Here is a 21,443-nt window from a genome sequence, read left to right as displayed (position 1 = left end):
GAGGCCCTTGAACACCTCATTGACAACCTTTATATATGTATTATCCAGCCCGGTGGATGAGTGGTTAGTGCAGACCTGGGCAATTAATTCCACAACGGGCCGCAGTGGCTGCAGGTTTTCGTTCCAACTCATAAGAGGAAACCTTCCCACCAATCTTGTATTTTAGAAGTGCAATCAGTGGATTGCAGTCAGGTGCTTCTTGTTTCAGTATACATAATTCTGATGAGTTAAACTGTCTATACTGGATCAGTTGGAACAAAACCCCCCAAAACAGAGGTAATGTGTCTTCTTTTTATTACTTAACTAAAACAATTGGTCCCAGGTTGGTCCATACTGTGTAGAGTTTGTATGTTTTGCCCAGGCTTTCGTGGGTTTTCTCCGAGTACTTCGGTTTCCTCCCACATTCCAAAAGTATGCAATATACACTGGTTTAACACTCCAAATTGCCCCTAAATATGAGTGTGAGTGCAAATGGTTGTCTATCTCCATGTGCCCTGCGATTGGCTGGCCACCAATTCAGGGTGTCCCCCGCCTCTGGCCCAAAGTCACCTGGGATAGGCTCCACCACCCCCCGCGACCCTAGTGAGGATAAAGCGGTTCAGAAAATGAGATGAGATGAAAACCTGCACCCACTGCGGCCCGTTGTGGAATAGTTTGCCCACTCCTGATATATATGTTATTGAATGTACAATTCATCTTTCTGTGTATGACACCAATACAACAGAGAGTTAAGGGGTTGAATTTGTGTTGTTGCTCGTGTGTCTGTGTTTATGTCCAATAAAGGCTGTCATGAATTGAAGCATAGCAGTCGCAACAATATTAAAGCCCTCGAGTTAATGAGCTGCTGGTCATTTATGTTAGAGAGAGTTAGAGAGAAAGAGTGAGGACAAGCGCGGCTACGTCTGACCTGAAATAAATTGATTTCTTCGTATCGGCCGGTCAAATTAAAAAAAAATCGATACCAATATACGTCAAATGTTTAAATATCGGCCCCAATAATCGGCCCAACCGATTATCGGTCGATCACCACAACAAATCTATTACTACATTGTTATTGACTGTCCTGTTGGGTTTCAAATGGGTTTCAAATGACAAGTACATATTGTAACACTGTACAATTGCACAATTAATAATAGTAAAGCATCCAATACCTGTTGGAAAGCTATCGCTGTCAATAGAACCAAATCATGATGGTTCACAGGCAGAGAAAAGCATTTCACAATTTTAAAATGTATGCAATGCTTAAATCACCTGTAATTGATTGGTGACTACCAGTCAAGTTGATAGATCATGCAAGTAAGTCCCAGTCGTGTTTGGCTCTGTATTTAAATGACCGCCAGAGAGCAGCATTGTCACGCTTTGTGCAACTCAACACTCCAGTGAGGAATTTCACAACTCTGAATGAATTCACTTTGTAGTTTTAGCCTGCAGGTGGCCTCTACTTACGAAATTAAAAGAACGAAAACAGTTTTGGAACCAATTAATTTCGTCCGTAGAGATACGACTGTAGTATTCATTTTCAATTCCACCTATCCTCACAAGGGTCGTGCTGATCCAATTCAACCTTGGGCAGTAGGCGGGAGTCACCTTTAATTGGTTGCCAGCCAATCGTAAGGCAAAATGCGACAAACAACCATTCAGACTCACACTCATATCTCAGGAAAATTTAAAGTGTCCAACCAGTCTTCCATGTATGTTTTGGGATGTGGGAGGAAACCAGAGTACACAAAGAAAACCCACGTAAGCATAGGAAGAGCCCGGAATTGAACCCTTGATCTCAGAATTGTGTGTCGGACACACCACCGTGCTTTCTAACTGCAACATCCTTAAATTAAATGGAAGACTTTTTAAAGGTACAACTTCTTAACCATGTAATTTGCATGTTTTCCCAATTCCCACATATTCCCACATATTCTCCAGACTCCCCGGTTTCCTCCCAAATACAAAAAAACATGGGTGTTAGCCTGGTTGAACCCTCTATATTAGTGGTCCGTGGACTGGTATTGTTCCGCGAGCCACCTATAGCCGGGCCGTCAGAGTAAAACATATTAAGGTTTTCAATCTCGCCCTCCTACTTCAAATGAGAATAGTTGTAATAATAAAAATAATAAAATATTGCTATTATGCTTGGGTTTTTTTTGCTGTCGTGGGTGTCGTTCGTACACCGACTCCACCCCACACAATTTTGTCTTAAATTGTCGCTCTCCCCATTAACTGGTCCCCAAGAAAATAGAAAGAGCTTTATCGGTCCGCGGTGAGAAAAAGGTTGGGGACTGCTGCTCTATATTGACCCTAGTATGAGTGTCCATGGTTGTTTATTTCATTGTGCCCTGCGATTGGCTGGCCACCAATCACCGCCTACTGCCCAGAGTTGCCTGGAATAGGCTCCAATTCACAGCAGACGGATGAAAAAAGCCACATTATTGGGCATTATCATCATCAATGGCACTGAAAGAGGGTTTTTTTAAGCAGGGAGGGACAAAATAAGATGAAAAAAATACCCACAAAAATTTGGGGTGGATAAAAAGTTTGATGTTTTATTTCTGGGACACATAGCGGCCTTAGCCCTTATACTGACGCTTTCAGGGATGTTCCTTTTAAATCCAATCATTGCACTGATGAAAAAGTAACAGCCTTAGCTAGTGAGACGTCAATTTTGAAATGTAATCACTTCATTGCATGAGCTTAACTAAAATTACTTGAATGACTATGTTCGTGGGATCAGAACTGGCATTTCTATAAGGTTCCTCATTTTAAAATTTGATTATAAATGTTATTACACTTATCAAATATTCATAGACAGGAAAAGTAACATATATCGCTACTACATCCACTCACACATGTTGGACCTCTTTGTGTCAGCAAAACCATTCAACATTGGCCTTTTGGTGCACACATGACCAAAAAAAAAGATTAATTTTGGATTTCTTTTGTAATGGTTTGACAGACTGATGAGTGTTACGTAAGGCCTCCAGCAGTCCAGATGGAGCTGCAGATTACTGGCCCTATGTCCCCTGTTTATTAATAATCTCTAGGTGCTATTTCTCCCGATTCTTACATAACAACTCGCTTTCATCTCAGCTCACATCGAACAACCCCGGAAATTGCCCCTCTTGAGATGTAAGGGAGCAGTGACTAATGGCAATTGCCTAATCTCACATCCCCATGAACACCATCCAGGATGCACAGTACTCTCCCAAAGCGGAGGGATTACATCGCAGTGGAGCACAGGAAGAGCTAAATTCTCATTTCTAATTTGCTTCCTTTTGGTGAAGCATCCCAGTGAATGATAACCTTGTTCCATTTATTGTGCTAGGAATCAATAAACATTTATCCCGAGCAGCCCAGAGGTTCATTAAAACGTGCCGACCTTCAAATCTTATGCAAGAATTTACTCTCACTACCCTTCAGGGCTTGCTTTGGACGCATTGTTTTTTCACTTAATTCTGCATTGATTAACGCCAAAAAACGGGTAAAGAATGCGAACTGTACGGCCGGTGCTCGTAAATATCTACGTGATGGAGATCCGACGAGACAGAGCGATGCTGTTCACGTAAGCAGCCTCTCGCATACTCGGTCACCTGGCAGCCGCATCAGGAACTGTCTCGAATGCTCATATCTCAAATTTGTCTTGTATTTCAGTGCAAAAATTTGCTCGGAATTTATTTATGTTGGCACACTCGAATGTCAAGGTATTACTGTATGCTGGCGTATGCCCAACGAAATGTAGCTGTGTAGTAATCGTACTTGGAAGCACAGGGGTCTTGTTTCACAGCTCAAGTTCCATATTAAATCTTACTAACATCACATCTCATTTCATTTTCTGAACCGCTTTATCCTCACTAGGGTCGCGGGGGGTGGTGGAGCCTATCCCAGGTGACTTTGGGCCAGAGGCGGGGGACACCCTGACTTGGTGGCCAGCCAATCATAGGACACAAGGAGACAAACAACCATTCCTAGGGGCAATTTAGAGTGTCCAATCAGCCTACCATGCATGTCTGTGGAACGTGGGAGGAGGAAATCCACGCAGGCCCGGGGAGAACATGCAAACTCCACACAGGTGGAGCGACCTGGATTTGAACCCAGGTCCCCCCACTGTGAGTCAAACGCGCTAACCATTCAGCCGCCGGAGCCGCCCTCTTACTAAGATATATTTATTCAATATGTGGTCCCTGGACCTGTGGTGATGGTTAATTTATCTTTGTTATTGAGTGCTATGCATCATAGCTCACAGGATGAGCAATATTGAAGATGAATGAATGAATGAATGTTTTTCAAACATAAAACAAAATCATGTGTATGTACTTGTACTATGTGTACTGTATATATACTATATTGAATTTTCAAAAAAAATTAATAATAATTGTCATGGTAGAGTAGCTTTCCCATCTCCCAACACATTGCTGGACTCCCATTCGCTAGCAGGAAGTTGCATCTCCACCATGCCAGAACCAACGTCAGGTACCAGAAAACAGCACGCTCCAGACAGACATCAAACCCGGACCGAAAGGGGGGAGAGACCACCAGTTGAGTTTGAGTGCAACCATCTTACCTAAAGCTCATTTTTCAGGCACCTTTTAAACTTTTTACGGAACCATGGTGGAGTATTTGTGGCTGGCGGTGAGTTTTTGATTCGTCTTCCTTCGACGCTGGTTCGTCACAGACTTATTTCTTGAGTTTGTATGAGTGTGTGGACAAAATTCTATGTTGTGTGTTTGTGTTTACTAAACTGCCACTCGCAATTTCACAACACTGGAAAAAGTACATTTCTTAGTCATTTTAATGGCTTAATAAATCATTTCCTTCCATTTTTTTTCATACATATATACATTTGCATAATTAATTCATACAAAATTGTTATACTTTTAAAGGGTTTAGGGCAGGTGTTCCTATCTCTGGTCCTTCTCTATTGACTAAAAATCCAAGACTTCACTTGTGAAACCAATACATTTTATAAATAGAGGTAGCACTGTACATCCATGGGTAGAAATAAGACTTGATAATAATTGGCCATCTTTATTTTAGTTGAGAGCAATTATTGATAATCATTCTGTGTAACTCTTATTCTAAAAAATGATATTAAATTACTATCAATTGTCATTGACAAAGATAGGCATCCGATTCATTTGAACTGTGAACTCGTTTTTGTCCTTACAGTTAAAATACATTGGATGTTGATCACCTTTAATGACAGCCAATGAATTAATGCATTTTCTTAGTCTATCAATTAAATCGGAACAAAAGGCACGTTAACAGTAATTATTCAATATTTCAACAAAACATCACAGAGGAGTTTGAGCAATGGAAATGTAAGTTAAACTATGCGCGACATCATTAGTGGTGGAGGTCCCTTCTCATCCAATACCACTATGTTTGGTTTGCCCACTCCAGTTGGATGAAAATGAGTGGAGGATATCATGGTCTGGCTGTGTGGAGCAGTGTAAATAGGCTGACAGATGGACAGTCCCAGAGACACAGAGCGGAGATAAGAGGATTGGGGCAGCTTCACGTTGCTCTTGGTCTGCCTTCAACTTTTTACACAGAGAAGTCATCCACAGAGACCAAAAACGGGAGCTCCTTTTCTGTCACTTTGCATTACTAGGCCGCCAGAAGATACTTTTTATCAGGCTTTTGCTTGGTCTTCTCCGGTTCTGGTGCAAAGAAGGGTTTAGATGGCACCTGGCAAGCCTTGTATAAAATGACCAGGAGGATGAGGATAAGAACACCTACAACCGAGTTGCAGACGATGGCGGCGACTGCCCATGCCGAAAGCCCCGTCCTCAGTTCATGTTCCATAGCTGGATGCTTCCACAAAATTTACTTCCTGGGTTGCGCCATTGAGAGCCTGAAAGAAAAACACAATGCCTTTCATTTCCAGCCCCATGCACACACGCACACGCACGCACACAAAAATGCCTAGCTGAGTTTAGCGTGTCACATGGATCTTGCTGAGTCCACAGATGAGCTCGCTAAAGACCACTTTGTCGCGGCCAAGTTTGTCACTTTTATCCCTGCAGTCTCTAACTTTAAATCCAATTGTGCATGTTAGGAGATACATCACTGCTTCTTTTGTGCAAGATTTGGTACTTAAAAATGATTTCAGTGGGGTGGAGATTCTTGGGTTTTTACTTGAGTACTTAGGAAAGCATTTATAATTTCTGTTACATCTTATTTTTGTATTCAAAGCAAATGCCCACTTAAACAACAAAAATTCTCTCCATTATCTATTTATTTTCTTCACCATTTTTTCACACACAACATCTTACTATCTGTGGCTTGACAGTTCAAGGACAAGCACGTTTGAGTTTTGTTTGAAGCATAAACAATGGATGCTAGATGCTTCAATGAATTGGACATGCCAGATGGAACTACAGACGTCAATATTTTACAATTTCATATGTTGTTTAAGCTGATGTAAATTCGAATTTTCCATGATATACTATTATAATATAATGTTTGAATGCACATCCGTTCACATTAATTAATTGTTAATTAATTATGATTAATTCCTTTCCCTTAAGATGGCTATCTCAAATGAGCCAAGGCTTTTAGAATATATCTGTTTTAAATATGTACCTCTGAAATATAATTACAGAAGTCATGTATGTAACATGTGTATATATATATATATATATATATATATATATATATATATATATATATATATATATATAGTATATATCAGAACTGGCATTTCTATAAGGTTCTCTCTCCCTCCCTCCCTCCCTCCCTCCCTCCCTTCCTCCCTCTCTCCCACCCTCCCTCTCTCTCTCTCTCTCTCTCTCTCTCTCTCTCTCTCTCTCTCTATATATATATATATATATATATATACATATACATATGTTACATACATAATGTAATACAAATTATCACTCTCAAGGCTGACAAAGTGAATATGTGAGGAGAATCGAAAAGCAACTGATAAGAAAAGAAATGTTGAAAAGACACGTTTGGAAGTTTTAGCCGCGGAGTGCTCAAAGGAAATGTGTTCATGTTATCAGCTTATACAGCTGGGTGTATGTGTGTGTGTGCGTCTTCTTTCAGATAAAGAACGTTCGCACACACCCACACAAATGCACACACAATGCATTTCTAATGAGGCATCATCATGTATGCCTTTCTATTCGAAAAATTCCACCATCCCTCCAAACATCAACTTTTTTACAGTGTTTGTCCTCAGGAACAGTTTTTGACCAATTAGCCTGGATTAATCACTGACCAATTGTAGAGCACATTCACACAATGCTTGCCACAAATTATTAATTTGATAATTGATGAATTCATTAATTAATTTTCGACACCACTTTTCCTAGTCAGGATCATGGGGAGGTTATCCCAGGTGACATGAATGGCGGGCTACACCCTAGAATGGTCGCCCGTCAATCGTAGGGCACACATAGAGACAGAAAACCATTCACACTCACGATCAGACCGCCACCGAGTGGAAATAGATCCGGTGCTGCCTGCACCAAAGTCAGGTGAAAGAAACAATTCAATATTGGCTGGTGAGTCGATTATTCAATTTTTGAGATGAGTGTCCTGATTGGTTCATACAAGCTAATGAACCAAAAGGAATGTGGTAAAGAATAATTGGACTAAGATTACTTAATTTACGTACTTACTGTTTTTTCCTAAGAAAAAGTCAGCTGATAGCACTAGGGAGAATATTTAACAGTTCACAAATGTTCCATCGTTATTTTAAACAAATTTCTGGGTGGCTAATAGAAAAAAAAATCTTAGTTTTTCTACGTCACGTCCAGTGAGTCTCCCAAGTAAACAAAACTTCCGGGAAAAAGTGCCATTAACGTGCGTCTTAATGGATTTTTTTATCCATTTAATGTTATGAATGTAGATTAAAAAAATGAGTGTATTCTAGAATTTCCTGTGCTGTACGCAATTTCAAAGTGGTTCTCCTCATTATTATTAAAGTAAATTGCTTTGAAATAATGCATTTACCTTTAATACACTTGTCATAAACTCTAAAGTATTAATGGCCAACATGGAAAACAATATTCAATCATGATTTGATGTATGTAATATCCTTAAATGATATGCCACAATTCTAGTAGACTTTCCGAACAAAATGCGATGCAATACTGCTGTGTCTTGAATACCTGGAATAACTAAATAACAAGTCTAAAATTAATGAATACACAATTGACTATTGACCTCAGAGAGAAAAACTCAAAATCAGGCCCTGAGAATGGAAATCCTTTGAAAATACCTATCAAATTTCATTCTGATGCATGCACAAACAACCACGTTAAGAAGTGGTGGAAGTAGTATAAATAGTATTAGAAGAAATAGAAGTAGTATTGGAGGAAGAGTATTAAAATAATTTTTAAAAATATATATACCGTATTTTCACGACTATAAGGCGCACATAAAAGTCTTAGATTTTCTCCAAAATAGACAGGGCACCTTATAATCCAGTGTGCTTTATATATGGACCAATACTAAAATTGTTATCATGATAAAATAAAATAAATCAGTCGATGGGGTACACCATCCTCTACAGCTCTCACAACTACGGCAGGCAGCCCCCGGCTCTACTATTTTCCCCGTAGAAAAAGTACTGCACAGTGACTGCTGGGATATATAGTTCTTTTGTCAATACACCCAATGGATTGTGGCCTGGACATTGATATAAACACAGCTTTACAAAGCGTGGAAGGCAGCGCTGGAATAGTTAAGCTAGCTACTAGCTAGCTACTATTTGCGAATAGATTGTGGCCGCCTGGACGAACGTATAAAACTCAGCGTTTTCAATGACTAATTTGTTCAATTCGGACACAGAAAATGAGGACTTTGATGGATTTGTGGGTGATGATGACGTGATTACATTGTAGAATGGCTAAATAAAGTACAACCGAACTCAGTTTTGCTTCCGTTGCCTTTTTAGCGTGTGGGTTTAGCGTGTATGTTTAAGTTGGTGTATGTTTTGCCATGCCTGGCTGCGTCTATAAAATCGGTGCGTCCTTTGTGTGTGTAAAATACAGAAATAGCACTCGTTACTGACACTGCGGCTAAAAATATGATGCGCCATATAGTCGTGAAAATACGGTACTAAATATGTGTTTATCTTCTTGAGCTTCTTCCAAAGTAGTAGTGGAATATGTGCTCACGTCGTTTAACCGTTTGATTCATTTCTGCACCAATTTGTTCTGTGTGGTGCTTTTCATAGGAACTTTCTGCATCATTTAGTTAGGTAAAGTGTCTTTTTTTAATTTTATATTATGAAAATACAATCGTGACACTCGTTTATAATGATACACATTTTATTATCAATGTGCCCATATACTGTTTATAGTATATCTCAGCAGTACTGTATTGTTTATGTATAACAATACATAATTGATGTAAGTGAAAAATGGTCATCACAATCAGAAGGTGAAATCTGCATTATTCCCACCCCCAAAAGAGAGTTAATAGTTATTTTCTTTTTTATTACTTAACTAAAGCAATTGATCCCAGGTTCGCCCCTACTGTGTAGAGTTTGCATGTTCTCACTGGGCTTGTGTGGGTTTTCTCCGAGCACTTCGGTTTCCTCCCACATTCCAAAAGTATAAAATGTACGCTGGTTTAACACTCTTAATTGCCCCTAAATATGAGTGTGAGTGCGATTGGTTGTCTGGCCCCTTGTGCCCTGTGATTGGCTGGCCATGGATTGTTGGCTGGGATAGGCTCCAGCACCCCCCACAACGCTTGTGAGGATAACTGTTCTGAAAAGGAAAAAAAGCAAAGCAATTGTATGGATTTTTTTGTTTCATGATTTTTAAATGTGTCTTTAAGGACAGTTTAAAGTTCAAAAGTCATTTATAGCGTTCATGATTTGATTAACAACAGAGCATCGGTTAATAAATGACACTGCACCAAACTTTTGGTCCGTAAACTGACAATACACAGTGATGAGATCGCACTGTGCCCCTCTTCCCATTGATATAAAACAACGTTTGTGCTTATGCTCACATGAGCCAATAAATGAATGTAAATTGATGCAAAGATGGGCTTCAACATAGAATGCTGTCTTTGTTGAAATGTGCATTGCACACAAAGCTGTCCTTGCACTGGACATTCTAATCAGGTGAACTTTTGCATAATGCATCTCTGCACGATGAAGTAACTTCATCTCATGTGACAAAGTACCGGTGACCGTGTCACAGAAACAAAAGTACAAAAGTTGTTGTCCACTAATCTTTGTCAGTTTATTAAGGGATTGCCTGCCATTTACGGCGATAGACGTCCAATCCCTTTTGACTGGACATAAGTTCATTCACCTCTCTATGTAAACTAGCAGTCAATTTGGAAATTGTTATTAACATGTCTTCATCGAACAAAGACCAGGAAACAGATTGCATGCACTGTAAATGTTTAACCTAAAACAAAGCAATTTAAAAAACAAGTCAAAAATGTTCTTCCCGGTATATTGTCTACTGTCTTACATTATTTTGCCCTATTCTGAATCAATACCAAAAGTCTCACACTTTTCATCAAAACCCAAACTTAATAACAAAGCATAGTTTTTGTGGGAGGCTTACTTTTTTCCTTTTAGTTGATTTTCATCCTCCTTCTCTCCCACAAAGAATGGCTACACATTGTCAGCCCCAGTCCACGAGGAAAGTCCTAAGGGATGGAGGGAAGTCATAAAAGTAAGCCCAAGCCCTCTTCGTGATGAGCCGGGATGCCGATCACGATTTTTTTCCAGTGTCATTATTTGTATGAATTCTATTTTATGGAGGAAAAAAACATTGCATTCCACGTGAAAAAGAATGGTCAGTTGTTTTCCAAAAAATATTGAAAAGTTAAAAACTATTGTCTAAATTATGACATCAAAATACAGACATCTTTTGATTCACAAAAAGAAACATCAAGGTGAAAAAAATGATAAATTAGATTTCTGCAGAAAAGAACTACTGAATGATGTAAGGTTTATAAATCGTTATTTGTATCGTATCTTAATGCATTTAATTTTGGAACAGTTGGAATGTGAGCCAAAATGTTAGCGTACATCGGACGGAATTTCAAAGAAAAGAAAAGGAAAAATAAAATAAAATAAAGCAATGTAGCTGCTTCAAACAATTACCACATCCTGACGATATGGCATGCTAATACAAATTTCACTATTTTGCACATTAACGTAGCAAAGAAGGTGAGACGTGCCAATCATAAACATTATGTTGGGGATCGTAAGGTATGAAAATACTCAACAGCTCATATTAAAACCATATTTAAATGCCAGCAGGCTAATGTGGGGGAGTGGTTAGCGTGTTTGCCTTACAGTTCTCGGGTCGAGGGTTTGATTCCAGGTCGGTCCTCTTGTGTGCAGTTTGCATGTTCTTCCTGGGCTTGAGTGGATTTTCTCCAGGTACTCAGGTTCCTTCCCACATTCCAAAAATATGTATGGTAGGCTGGTTGAACACTCTAAATTGCCCCTACGTAGGAGTGTGAGCGTGAATGGTTGTTTGTCTCCTTGTGCCCTGCGATTGGCTGGCCACCGATTCAGGCTGTCCCCCGCCTGGTGCTCATAGGTAGCTGGTATAGGCTCCAGCACCCCCCGCAACCCTTGTGAGGACAAGCAGCTCAGAATATGAATGAATTTGGTTTTGTTGGTAGTTCACTCATTCGCTCTCTTTGATGTATATATGAGTCAAATGAAAAACATCAACAAATATTCTGCATTTGTTAAATGTGCTTTTCAATGGTAGGTTTGGAAACAATCGTGCCTGCGTTTTTGTCACATTGAATTGAAAGAAGAATTTTCAAAATAGATAAGTAACATAGACAATGGAGAAGAATGCTAATATACATTGAAAAGCGTAACATTTTTATACGTCACATTTGTACATTTGGCGGCCCGGTGAAAGAGTGGTTAGCACGCGCTTCTGGGGTCTAGCGTTCGATCCCAGGTTGATCCTCATTGTGTTGAGTTTGCATGTTAACCCCTGGTTTGCGTGGGTTTTCTCTGGGGACTCCGGTTTCCTGCCACATCCCAAAAGCATGCATGGTAGACTTGTTGAACACTCTAAATTTCCCTTAGTTACTCTACCCAATCCCAGCCAAATATGTCACACGAGGGTGCGGACAAGCATTCACAATCATAACAAGGGGCAATTTAGAGTGGTAAACCAGTTTATCCTGCTTGACCTTGGGACGTTAGAGAAAACCAGAGTAGCCGGAAAAAATACCACACAAACCCGGTTAGAACATGCAAACTCTACACAGGAAGACCGAAACATGGGATTGAACCCTCAATCTCAGAACTGTGAGGCTGATGCTCTAACCACTCATTCACCAAGCCACCCATCTGCTCTCATCTCATTATCTGAACCCCCTTAACCTCACTAGGGTCGCGGGGGATGTTGGAGCCTATCCCAGCTAAATTCAGGTCAGAAGTGGGGGACTCCCTGAATTGGTGGCCAGCCAATCACATGGCCCAAGGAGACAAACAACCATTCACGGCCCCATACTCATACCTCAGGCCAATTTAGGTCCAATCAGACTACCATGCATGTTTTGGAATGCAGGAGTTAAACCGGGGCACCCGAAGAAAACCCACGCAGGCCCGGGGAGACCTCCACACAGGTGTACCAACCTGGATTTGAACCCAGGTCCCCCCACTGTGAGGCCGACACGCTGCCCACCAAACCACCCAATAACATTTAATAATAAATTAAGTTGTAGCTCCCCATTATTGTGTGAGAATGATAACTCCTCCTTATTTGAGCCCTCTTGCATCCCCCCTTTTTTCTGGTTACCATGCAACACAACAGCAGGGTCCCTTGTCCTAAATCTTGTGTCAGACAAAAGCATTCTTTTCAAGGCAAATTTAATCCTCCCCCACTTCCTTCAAGTAGAAAGTTCAGTTAACATTCATAGCAATGTGTTCAATCCATTTAAACTAGGATGGCCTGGCAGCGATCGTTGGATCCCACTTCAAATAGATTAGTCGTTTTTAGAAATATTTACATAGATATATGTATATTTATATGCGTATATATACCACTGAAATCTAAATGTCAGGTCATTTTGTTTTTCAGAGCTCCCCCCGCATTGCCTGCTTGATTGCATTTATGAAGCAAATACAGAATGAATAAACAGTTTATGTAGTTTTTCTGGTGTTCTTGCTTATTTGAAACAGTTTAATTTTCAAGATACATACTTGTTTCCCTTCACTTGTATTCACTATCTTTCTCTTTCAATTACACATGCACAGAAGTGAATGAATTCCCATGTAAGCCAAAATGCCTCACAAATGTAACCAATGAATAAATGCGTGGAGCATAAGACTATTTCATTTTAGGAGAATTGATATCGTTTCTGCTCATGATTCTCACACGAGGCTCTGTCATTGCACTGAAGCACATAAATGAGAAAAGTGTTCATCTCAGCATTCCGAATGTCACTCTCCTCGTTCTTTATTATCACAAGAATATGAGGTCAGATTCCCTAGCTGAGCATTATGGAAGGATATTAGTTCCTTATTTCATAACGTAGTAGACGCCATTCACTGATGTTATGAAGCCTGTTTTTTTGGAAGCTATTTTCGGCACATCTGCTTGCTTGTTGGCTGCCTCTCATCTTTCCACTGTGGTTGATTATACACAGTGTGAAGATGTCAGACTCAATCCTACAAGACGAACGTGTGAGGACACCTGCTGGATAATTCTGTACATTGCGTCTAAACCAGGGGTGGGCAAACAATTACACAAAGGGCCGCAGTGGGTGTAGGTTTTCATTCCAACCCATAAAGAGGACACCTTTTCACCATTCTGGTGTCTTACAGGTGCAATCGGTGGATTGCAGTCAGGTGCTTCTTATTTTCTGCAGAAATCTTATTGGTTAAAGTGCCTTTGCTGGATAGGTTGCAACAAAACCTGCACCCACAGTGGCCCTTGAGGACTGGTTTGCCCACCCCTGGTCTAAACAGACAATCATTTATGTAGAATTTTCAAATGTAACTTGTATTGAGACGGATTTTGTTTGTTTGTTACATTGGTGCATTCCAAAGAGAATATTGCTCTACTTTTTCCCCCCATTTTTAATATGCTGCCTTTTTGGAGCCTATCTTGACAGCCATTGACATTTGACATCTAACACTATTCCAAATTCCCATTAAAACCCATTCACATATTCAAAGTCACAAATTCATATCATTCCCATTCGTATTGCATTCCATTCCCATATAGTAGTTACAAGAATACTCATTGATATCTCTCATCTCATTTTCGGAACCGCTTCATCCTCATTAGGGGTCGCGGGGGGTGCCGGAGCTTATCCCAGCTGACTTCGGGCCGCAGGTGGGGGATACCCTGAATCGGTGGCCAGCCGATAGCAGGGCACAAGGAGAATGACAACCATGCACACTCACACCCATACCTAGGGGCAATTTAGAGTGTCGAATCAGCCTTCCATGCATGTTTTTGGAATGTGGGAGGAAACCCACGCAGGTTTGCAGAGAACATGCAAACTAGACACATGGACGTGACCTGTATTTGAACCCAGCACCCCAGAGCTGTGAGGCCGACATCCTAACCACTCGGGTCACCGGGCCGCCCAGTCATTGATATATTTAAATAAAAAATTCAAAGGAGGAGCGGCCCCATCGGTTCAATTATGTGTTCAGACCGTTTGCATTCTGTCCCCGGGTTGAGTGGGTTTTCTCCGGGTACTCTGGTTTTCCTCCCACATCCCCCTAATGCTTTATAGCAAGGGTGTCAGACTTGGGTTGGTCCGCGGTCCGCTTTAACGTCAACTTGATTTCACGTGGGCCGGACCATTTTAGATATAATATTTAGATTTTTTAAAATAAATGGATTAAAAGAACTGGATTAAAAGCCCTGACTATTCGTTTTTTATAGGTCTAAAACAATGTTTGTTTTAGCTTTTTTTATATATTTTTAGATTTTACAAATTGATTTTTGAACTAAAAACAGAATAAAATTGATTAAAAAATTACACTTATTGATTTAAAAGGGGGAAAATCAGGAAATTTTATATACATCTATACTCTTCATTTTAATTTGATCCCAAAACAGAAAATCGGCACTCATGATTTACTTTTCCGGGCCACACAAAATGATGCGGCGGGCCAGATTTGGCCCCCGGGCGGCCACTTTGACACGTGTGCTTTATAGGCTAGTTGAAGACACGAAATTGGCCCTCGGTTTTAGTGTGAGCGTGAATGGTTTTGCATCTCCTTGTGCCCTGTGATTAGCTGGCCACCAGTTCAGGGTCCCCTAGACACCTGCACATAGCTGCACACCCTTGTGAGGATAACTGACATGGAAAATAAGTGAGTGAGTGAGCAACATAGTTACACCCCCTGCTATTTCTTCATAATCTTCTGCATCAGTAATATCTCACTTGACGCCACCACACAAAAATGTTCTGAGAAAATCTTAGGGGAAAAAAGTAAACCCCCCGTCACCAACATGAACTCATGTGCTGCAATTGATGGAAAGGGAAGGGTTCACAGTGGCTGAACATGTTTTCAGTTTCCTCATATCATGTTTTTAATTGAAACATCGTCACGCAAGACAAATTAAGTCAGTTTGGTAGTTTTATTGACACTTCATTATCTTTAGTTGTTCATCATAACCTAGAAGACAAATTTTGAGAATTAGATGAAAAAAGTAACAGTTTTTTTTCTTCCACGTGTACCTGATCAATCCACTCGTTGAAGGCGGACACACGAGTGAAGACTGTGGGCTTCCTCACATAGTTGCAGCCCAGACCAGAGACAAAGCTAGCAATGCCGTGCACCTCCCAGGCTCCCTCCATATTCTTACAGTTCAGAGGGCCTCCGGAGTCACCCTGAGAAGAAGGACATGATAATTTATTCTGCTGAAGTTACATCCACACAGCGCTGACCAGCACAAAAACACCATGCAGCGAAAACAACCAAAAATAAGGGTCAGTAACTGAAAATGTCAATGATAAACATGGTGTAAAGGCAAGAAATCTCCTTTTGAGAGTGAGTAAAGTGTAAGATATGAAAATGGACCATCATTTTGAGGGAAAACTGCATCTAAATTACAAAAACTTCAAATACTACCGTCCTGCTAAGAAATGGCATATCACTTGGGACCTTGGTTGTGGAAGCGTGAAATGACTGATTTACTTTTGTCTGGCTTTTAAAATATTTAATCCAAAAGAAGAATTTGCCTTGACAAATGTGTTAGGAATAAAGAAAAATGTGTCATATTTGTGTTCAATAGCTCACCATCAATTGCTACCCACGCAAGTCGAACACCGTCAATGGCAGCATATGAGTTAAAGGGTCAGTTCAGATTTTTCAGGGAATTGTATGTGCCACCCTTCAAATTTGAAATCATCATCATGTAAAATACTAAAACTTGCAGTTGAGCACATTTACTTGTCCTGATAACAAATTCCAAAAAAATGAACTGGGCAATCAACCATGTTGGCTTAATATACACACAATCTCCATCTCATCTCATCCCGATTTCTGAACCGCTATATCCTCACTAGGGCCGCGGGGATGCTGGAGCCTATCCCAGCTGACTTCAGGCCAGAGGCAGGGGGACACTCTGAATTGGTGGCCAGCCAATCACAGGGCACAAGGAGACAAACAACCATTCACGCTCACACACATACCTCGGGGCAGTTCAGTGTGTCCAATCAGCCTACCATGCAAGTCTTTGGAATGTGTGAGGAAACTGGAGTACCTGGGAAAAACCCACACAGGCAGGAGAACATGCAAACTCCACACAGGTGGACCGACCTGGATTTGAACCCAGGTCCCCCACTGTGAGGCCGACGCGCTAACCACTTAGCCGACGGGGCGCCCACTCCACACAATTCGATATCAAATTCAAAAGCAATGTCTAGCACATTTCTATCATAAAAGCCAATGGAAATATATAATATAAGTAGAACTGGGCAATGATTACGCAAGCAGTTACTGTAACCTTTATCTGTAAACTGAGCTAAACAAACCTTTCATAGTTTATTTCTGATTATTGACAAATATCTAGCGGAAAAAACACAAAAGTGAAGGCTTAGACAGATTCAGTCAATTCTGGAATGACCCTAAAAAGAGTTCCGACAAAGAGTGTGATCCTTACATTACATCCAGCCACGACTCCATCGCCACCGGCACACACCATGGTGGTCCTAATAGCGATGCCCCACCAGTCAGGCTGAGAGCAAGTGGAGTGGTCAGCCACAGGCATCAAAGCCTGTTGCAGCTCATCAGCAATGGGGCCTCCGGCTAGAAAACGAAAGCCCACCTGATGACAAATGTTCAATTTAGTAGCACTATACAAGCAAAAACACCTACTGTACAGTCGACCCCAGCCAGTGATGAAGCAGGGATAGAGGTTGGTCAATACGGTGCCAGCTGGTGGGACGCACGCCAGCTGAACCTGATCGCTCAAAGTCACCGGCTCAGACAGCTTGATCATGGCGATGTCATTTCTGCAGGGTATAAAGGAAGTTCATTGTTTGTACTGGAGGTTGATTTAGAAGCATCAAGTGAGTGTTCAGAATTTAGATCGTCAGAATAATAGAAGACTGTTTATTGAGCTTTTCTTCCAACACGTGCATTCGGAAGATGAATTCTTCTTGGAAAGAAAAGATCAGACTGCAGAAAACTTTGCCAACTCAAACATTTCTAGAATGAGTTATCCAAGTTCATGAACGTTGCATTCAACAATCATGTTACAGTTCAGTTCAGGGCGGTCGCGATTGAACAATAATTAGATGGGATAATCTCCAGAATCCCTGCAGCCCTTGTGAGAATAAAATGCTTTTCCTGGAGTTTGACTAGATATTTTCTCTGTGACAATCCAGTGTGCGACCTCTGAGCCAATAGCACAGTAGTATTTTAACTGGCCCAATTTTTATGGTCTTGTCAATTACAATGTAAATCATTCATTTGTTGAACTGCTTATCTTAACAAGGGTCACAGGGGGATATATATATTTATATATAGTAATATTTTTTTCTACCTTGATTTTTCATTTATAACAAATCCACAAAGGTCTACTGTAAATTTTACACTTACTGAAGCAGTATAGCATTTTTATGTTATGTTTACATGTATTTAACAGTTTTCTTTTTCTTTTTAAATGGTATGATTCTGGCTGTCACATTCAGCTGCCAGTCTGGTTATGTTGTGCATTACAGAGCCCAGGTGCGTAGGGGTGGGCAGAGTTCCCTGCCTCGCACCTGCGTCCTGTCTTGTCAACAGAGTATTTAAACACAGGTGAGCCAATGCTGAGAAATATTGCTTTCCTAGTCACCATTACCAATTCCAAATCTTTTCCCCTTTGCTGGTTGCTATTCTTCATTAAATGCTGAGTTGTTTTTTATTTACTTTTTGCTATTGGTGTTTGGTATCTTCAGCCTTGTGTAAGTTTTAATGTGAAGGTATTGTATGTTTTAACAGTGCTGCTTTCAAAATCACAGTTTCAGACCTTCCCACAAATATTAAGATATTAGCCTTAATATCACAATTCTGTTTATCCTCCTAAAATGAACCACATGGATCAGGACTTTTTCAATTTTCAATTTTCGTACCTTTATGAGTATAAAATGCACCCGACTATAAGTCGCACTAGCCAAAGAATGCATAATGAAGGGAGGGGTTACTGGAGTAGTTTTCATTCTTCAGATATTTTTCTAAATGTATTAAAACGAAGAACAAACATGATAAAATATAATAGTATAATACTACAACAGACAAAATAGGCACCTGTTAATGTAACACAATTTTTTTTGGGGACAACTATTGCATAAAAAACAACACATCCCGGTTACAGAAATGTATTTTTTACTGCTGTAAAAGAAAATTCATTTTTTAAGCATCTTATTCTCACAGGGGCCACGTGACTTTTTATATTTATATTTTTATATTACTTATTTATGTTTTTACTGGGAAAATGCACTCTGTGGTTTCATTATACGCAGCTGTGTATGATGACAATAAAGGGCTTTTGATTAGATTTTTATTATAAGATGTGGCAGTCAAAGTGAAAAGTTAAAATACATACAACATATAAGTCGGAAAAGGTGCAACATATAGTATATTGTAATATGGTATATTTCTTCTTACCCTAAAGCCACGAAAATGGGATTCCATTTCTCATGCACAATGATCTTTTCAGGCAAAATGGCCTTGGAGGCGGCCTCTTCCTCCACCAGGTTGTGTTTGCCCACAAACACCCTATATGAGAACTTCTTGCTACACAGGCACAGATGTATGTACATGCAGCTTAGTATTGAACGGAACTGACAATAAATATGATTCATTTATAGCGGTGTAAATTTGCTGTCAGTAAACTGGGCATCTTTCCCTCTCCTACTTGATGCAATGAGCAGCAGTCATAACCCAGTTTTCAGCAATCAGAGATCCCCCACAAGTGTGCCTCCACTCTCCATCCCTCTCATACTGAAGCGAAATCTGCACATTGAACAAAAAAGGTTTGGGGAGCTCATTTCACCGGCAAACATCTAACTACTACTGCGCTTGAGTGTGCCATCTAAGCACCAGATGCAAGGCGTGTGACACTTGCCAGCGCATATGAAAAGGTAGACAGATGTGTGATTCAGTGTATCGGCGTTACCTGCCAAGGCCAGCTGTGAGGCCTGGCGTCTTCACCGTTGACCACGCGGGAAGTTTGCGGCTCAATCGGTGGCGTGCCGCAGCCGAGGGCTGATAGGGGAGGACGTGTGAAGGGCAACAGGTGGAAAAATGCATTATCTTTTAACATTTTGAATCACCAATCTCTCTGACATGGATCATAACATAAGATTAGCCCGGAAAGTCCCAAACCTAGTGTAAAATAATGTAACAGTGTCTGGTAATGTTTGGATTTGATGGTAAAATAAGAACCTATTTTTCTGAGTTTACAAATTTATTTTCAAAGGATTGTCTTTTTAGTGTGACCTTAAAACTAAATGATTTTTCAACTTCATTTTTTAAAGAATTAATTGTTTTAAATTTTATTTGACATAGAAATATTTAGCTTACAAGATGTTCCCCAGCCCCCAAATCGGATCCCTCCATTAATTAATTCTCATCTCTCATCTTATTTTCTGAACCGCTTTATCCCCACTAGGGTCGCAGAGGGTGCCTATCCCAGCTGACTTTGGGCCAGGGTCGCGTCGGCCTCACAGCTTTGGGTTCCTGGGTTCAAATCCAGGTCATGTCCATCTGTGTAGAGTTTGCATGTTCTCTCTGTGCCTTCGTGGGTTTCCTCCGGGTACTCCGGTTTCCTCCCAAATTCCAATAAACATGCATGTTAGGCTGATTGGACACTCTAAATTGCCCCTAGGTATGGGTGTGAGTGTGCAAGGTTGTCCGTCTCCTTGTGCCCTGCGATCGGCTGGCCACCGATTCAGGGTGTCCCCCGCCTCTGGCCCAAAGTCAGCTGGCATAGCCTCCCCCCGCGACCCTTGTGAGAATAAAGCGGTTAAGAAAATGAATGAATGAATAATAATTGATTACTTAAGTTAGCAACAGTTTTGTTCTTTATTTTTTACAGTGCAGTTAATCTAGAAAAAGAATTTTCCAACATCAGCGGAAGACAAAATGCCCACAAAAAAATGTACAGGAAGGCTGGGGCGGCCCTCAAAAGTGAAAAAAATCCCCACATGAACCATGCAAAGAAAAATTAGACAATCAAGGGCCATCTGGCAGACTGTCAAGAAGTGGATCCCTCTATCCTTAATATGGAGTCATTGATTTACCTGTGGCAATCCCCTCAACGTACGCACACACACACACGCACGCGCACACACGCACGCACACACACACACACACACACACACACACACACACACACACACACACACACACACACACACACAAACAAGGCCAGATGTTCTTACCAGCAGCAAAGAGAACTGAGGCCAACACAACAGGAATCATGTTGATAGATGCTTCTCTAAAGAGGCCACTCAACACTGCTCACTTTTAAACGTTTTTCCGCAGGCACCCCCCGCCTTTGGGAATTCAGTGGTACATGCTAATAGTATAATAAAATGCGCCAATGGCAAAGCAGCCAGCACAGGTGGATTCTCTGGAAAATTTCTCATGACCTTTATCTGGAGACACAAGTCAAGTCTATTTATTTGTTTTTACTGGTTAGCACATACAGTGACAGATGTCCAATTCCTTTGGACTGGGACTGACATGCCTCCTCGTACAAATTAGTTGGATGCCATCAACGGCAGTGAATGCTTTACGGTGTCAGCCTCGGGTTGGCATTAACGTCAACTCGGTTTCATGTGGGCCGGACCATTTTAGATATAATATTTAGATTTTTTTATATAAATGGATTAAAAGAACTGGATTAAAAGCCCTGAATATTCAGTTTTTTTAGATCTAAAACAATGTTTATTTTACCTTTTTTATATATTTTTAGATTTTAAAAAATTATTTTTGAACTAAAAACACAGAAAAAATGGATTAAAAA

General features: G+C 40.5%; 2 protein-coding genes across 2 annotated transcripts in view; one reads left to right on the top strand and one right to left on the bottom strand.

Moving 5' to 3' along the window:
* Window positions 1-8,821: 8,821 nt before the first annotated feature.
* lzts1 (leucine zipper, putative tumor suppressor 1) overlaps window positions 8,822-21,443 on the top strand; it is a 195,198-nt gene continuing 182,576 nt past the window's right edge. The window contains exon 1 of the mRNA XM_077600305.1: window positions 8,822-8,834. The gene's annotated coding sequence lies outside the window, so the exon portion shown is untranslated. The remainder of the gene's footprint in view (window positions 8,835-21,443) is intronic.
* Window positions 15,542-21,172, bottom strand: ela3l (elastase 3 like). Its single transcript, XM_077600546.1, has 8 exons — window positions 20,857-21,172; window positions 19,590-19,678; window positions 19,329-19,426; window positions 19,079-19,207; window positions 17,303-17,439; window positions 17,088-17,233; window positions 15,661-15,813; window positions 15,542-15,598 (listed from the first exon to the last, which is right to left on the bottom strand). Exons 1-8 carry the CDS (start codon window positions 20,894-20,896, stop codon window positions 15,581-15,583), a joined length of 810 nt encoding a protein of 269 aa, XP_077456672.1. The 5' UTR covers window positions 20,897-21,172; the 3' UTR covers window positions 15,542-15,580.

Source organism: Stigmatopora argus, chromosome 5, assembly GCF_051989625.1.
Source record: "Stigmatopora argus isolate UIUO_Sarg chromosome 5, RoL_Sarg_1.0, whole genome shotgun sequence".
Lineage (NCBI taxonomy): Eukaryota > Metazoa > Chordata > Actinopteri > Syngnathiformes > Syngnathidae > Stigmatopora > Stigmatopora argus.
This window is presented reverse-complemented; position numbering and strand designations above follow the sequence as displayed.

Coding starts and splice junctions, on each gene's coding strand:
- ela3l (XM_077600546.1), bottom strand. CDS start 20,896: ATGATTCCTGTTGTGTTGGCCTCAGTTCTCTTTGCTGCTG. Junction 19,679..20,856: donor CTCAGTTCTCTTTGCTGCTG/GTAAGAACATCT, acceptor CTCCCCTATCAG/CCCTCGGCTGCGGCACGCCA. Junction 17,234..17,302: donor TGGCTGGGGTCGACTGTACA/GTAGGTGTTTTT, acceptor TTCGTTTTCTAG/CCGGAGGCCCCATTGCTGAT.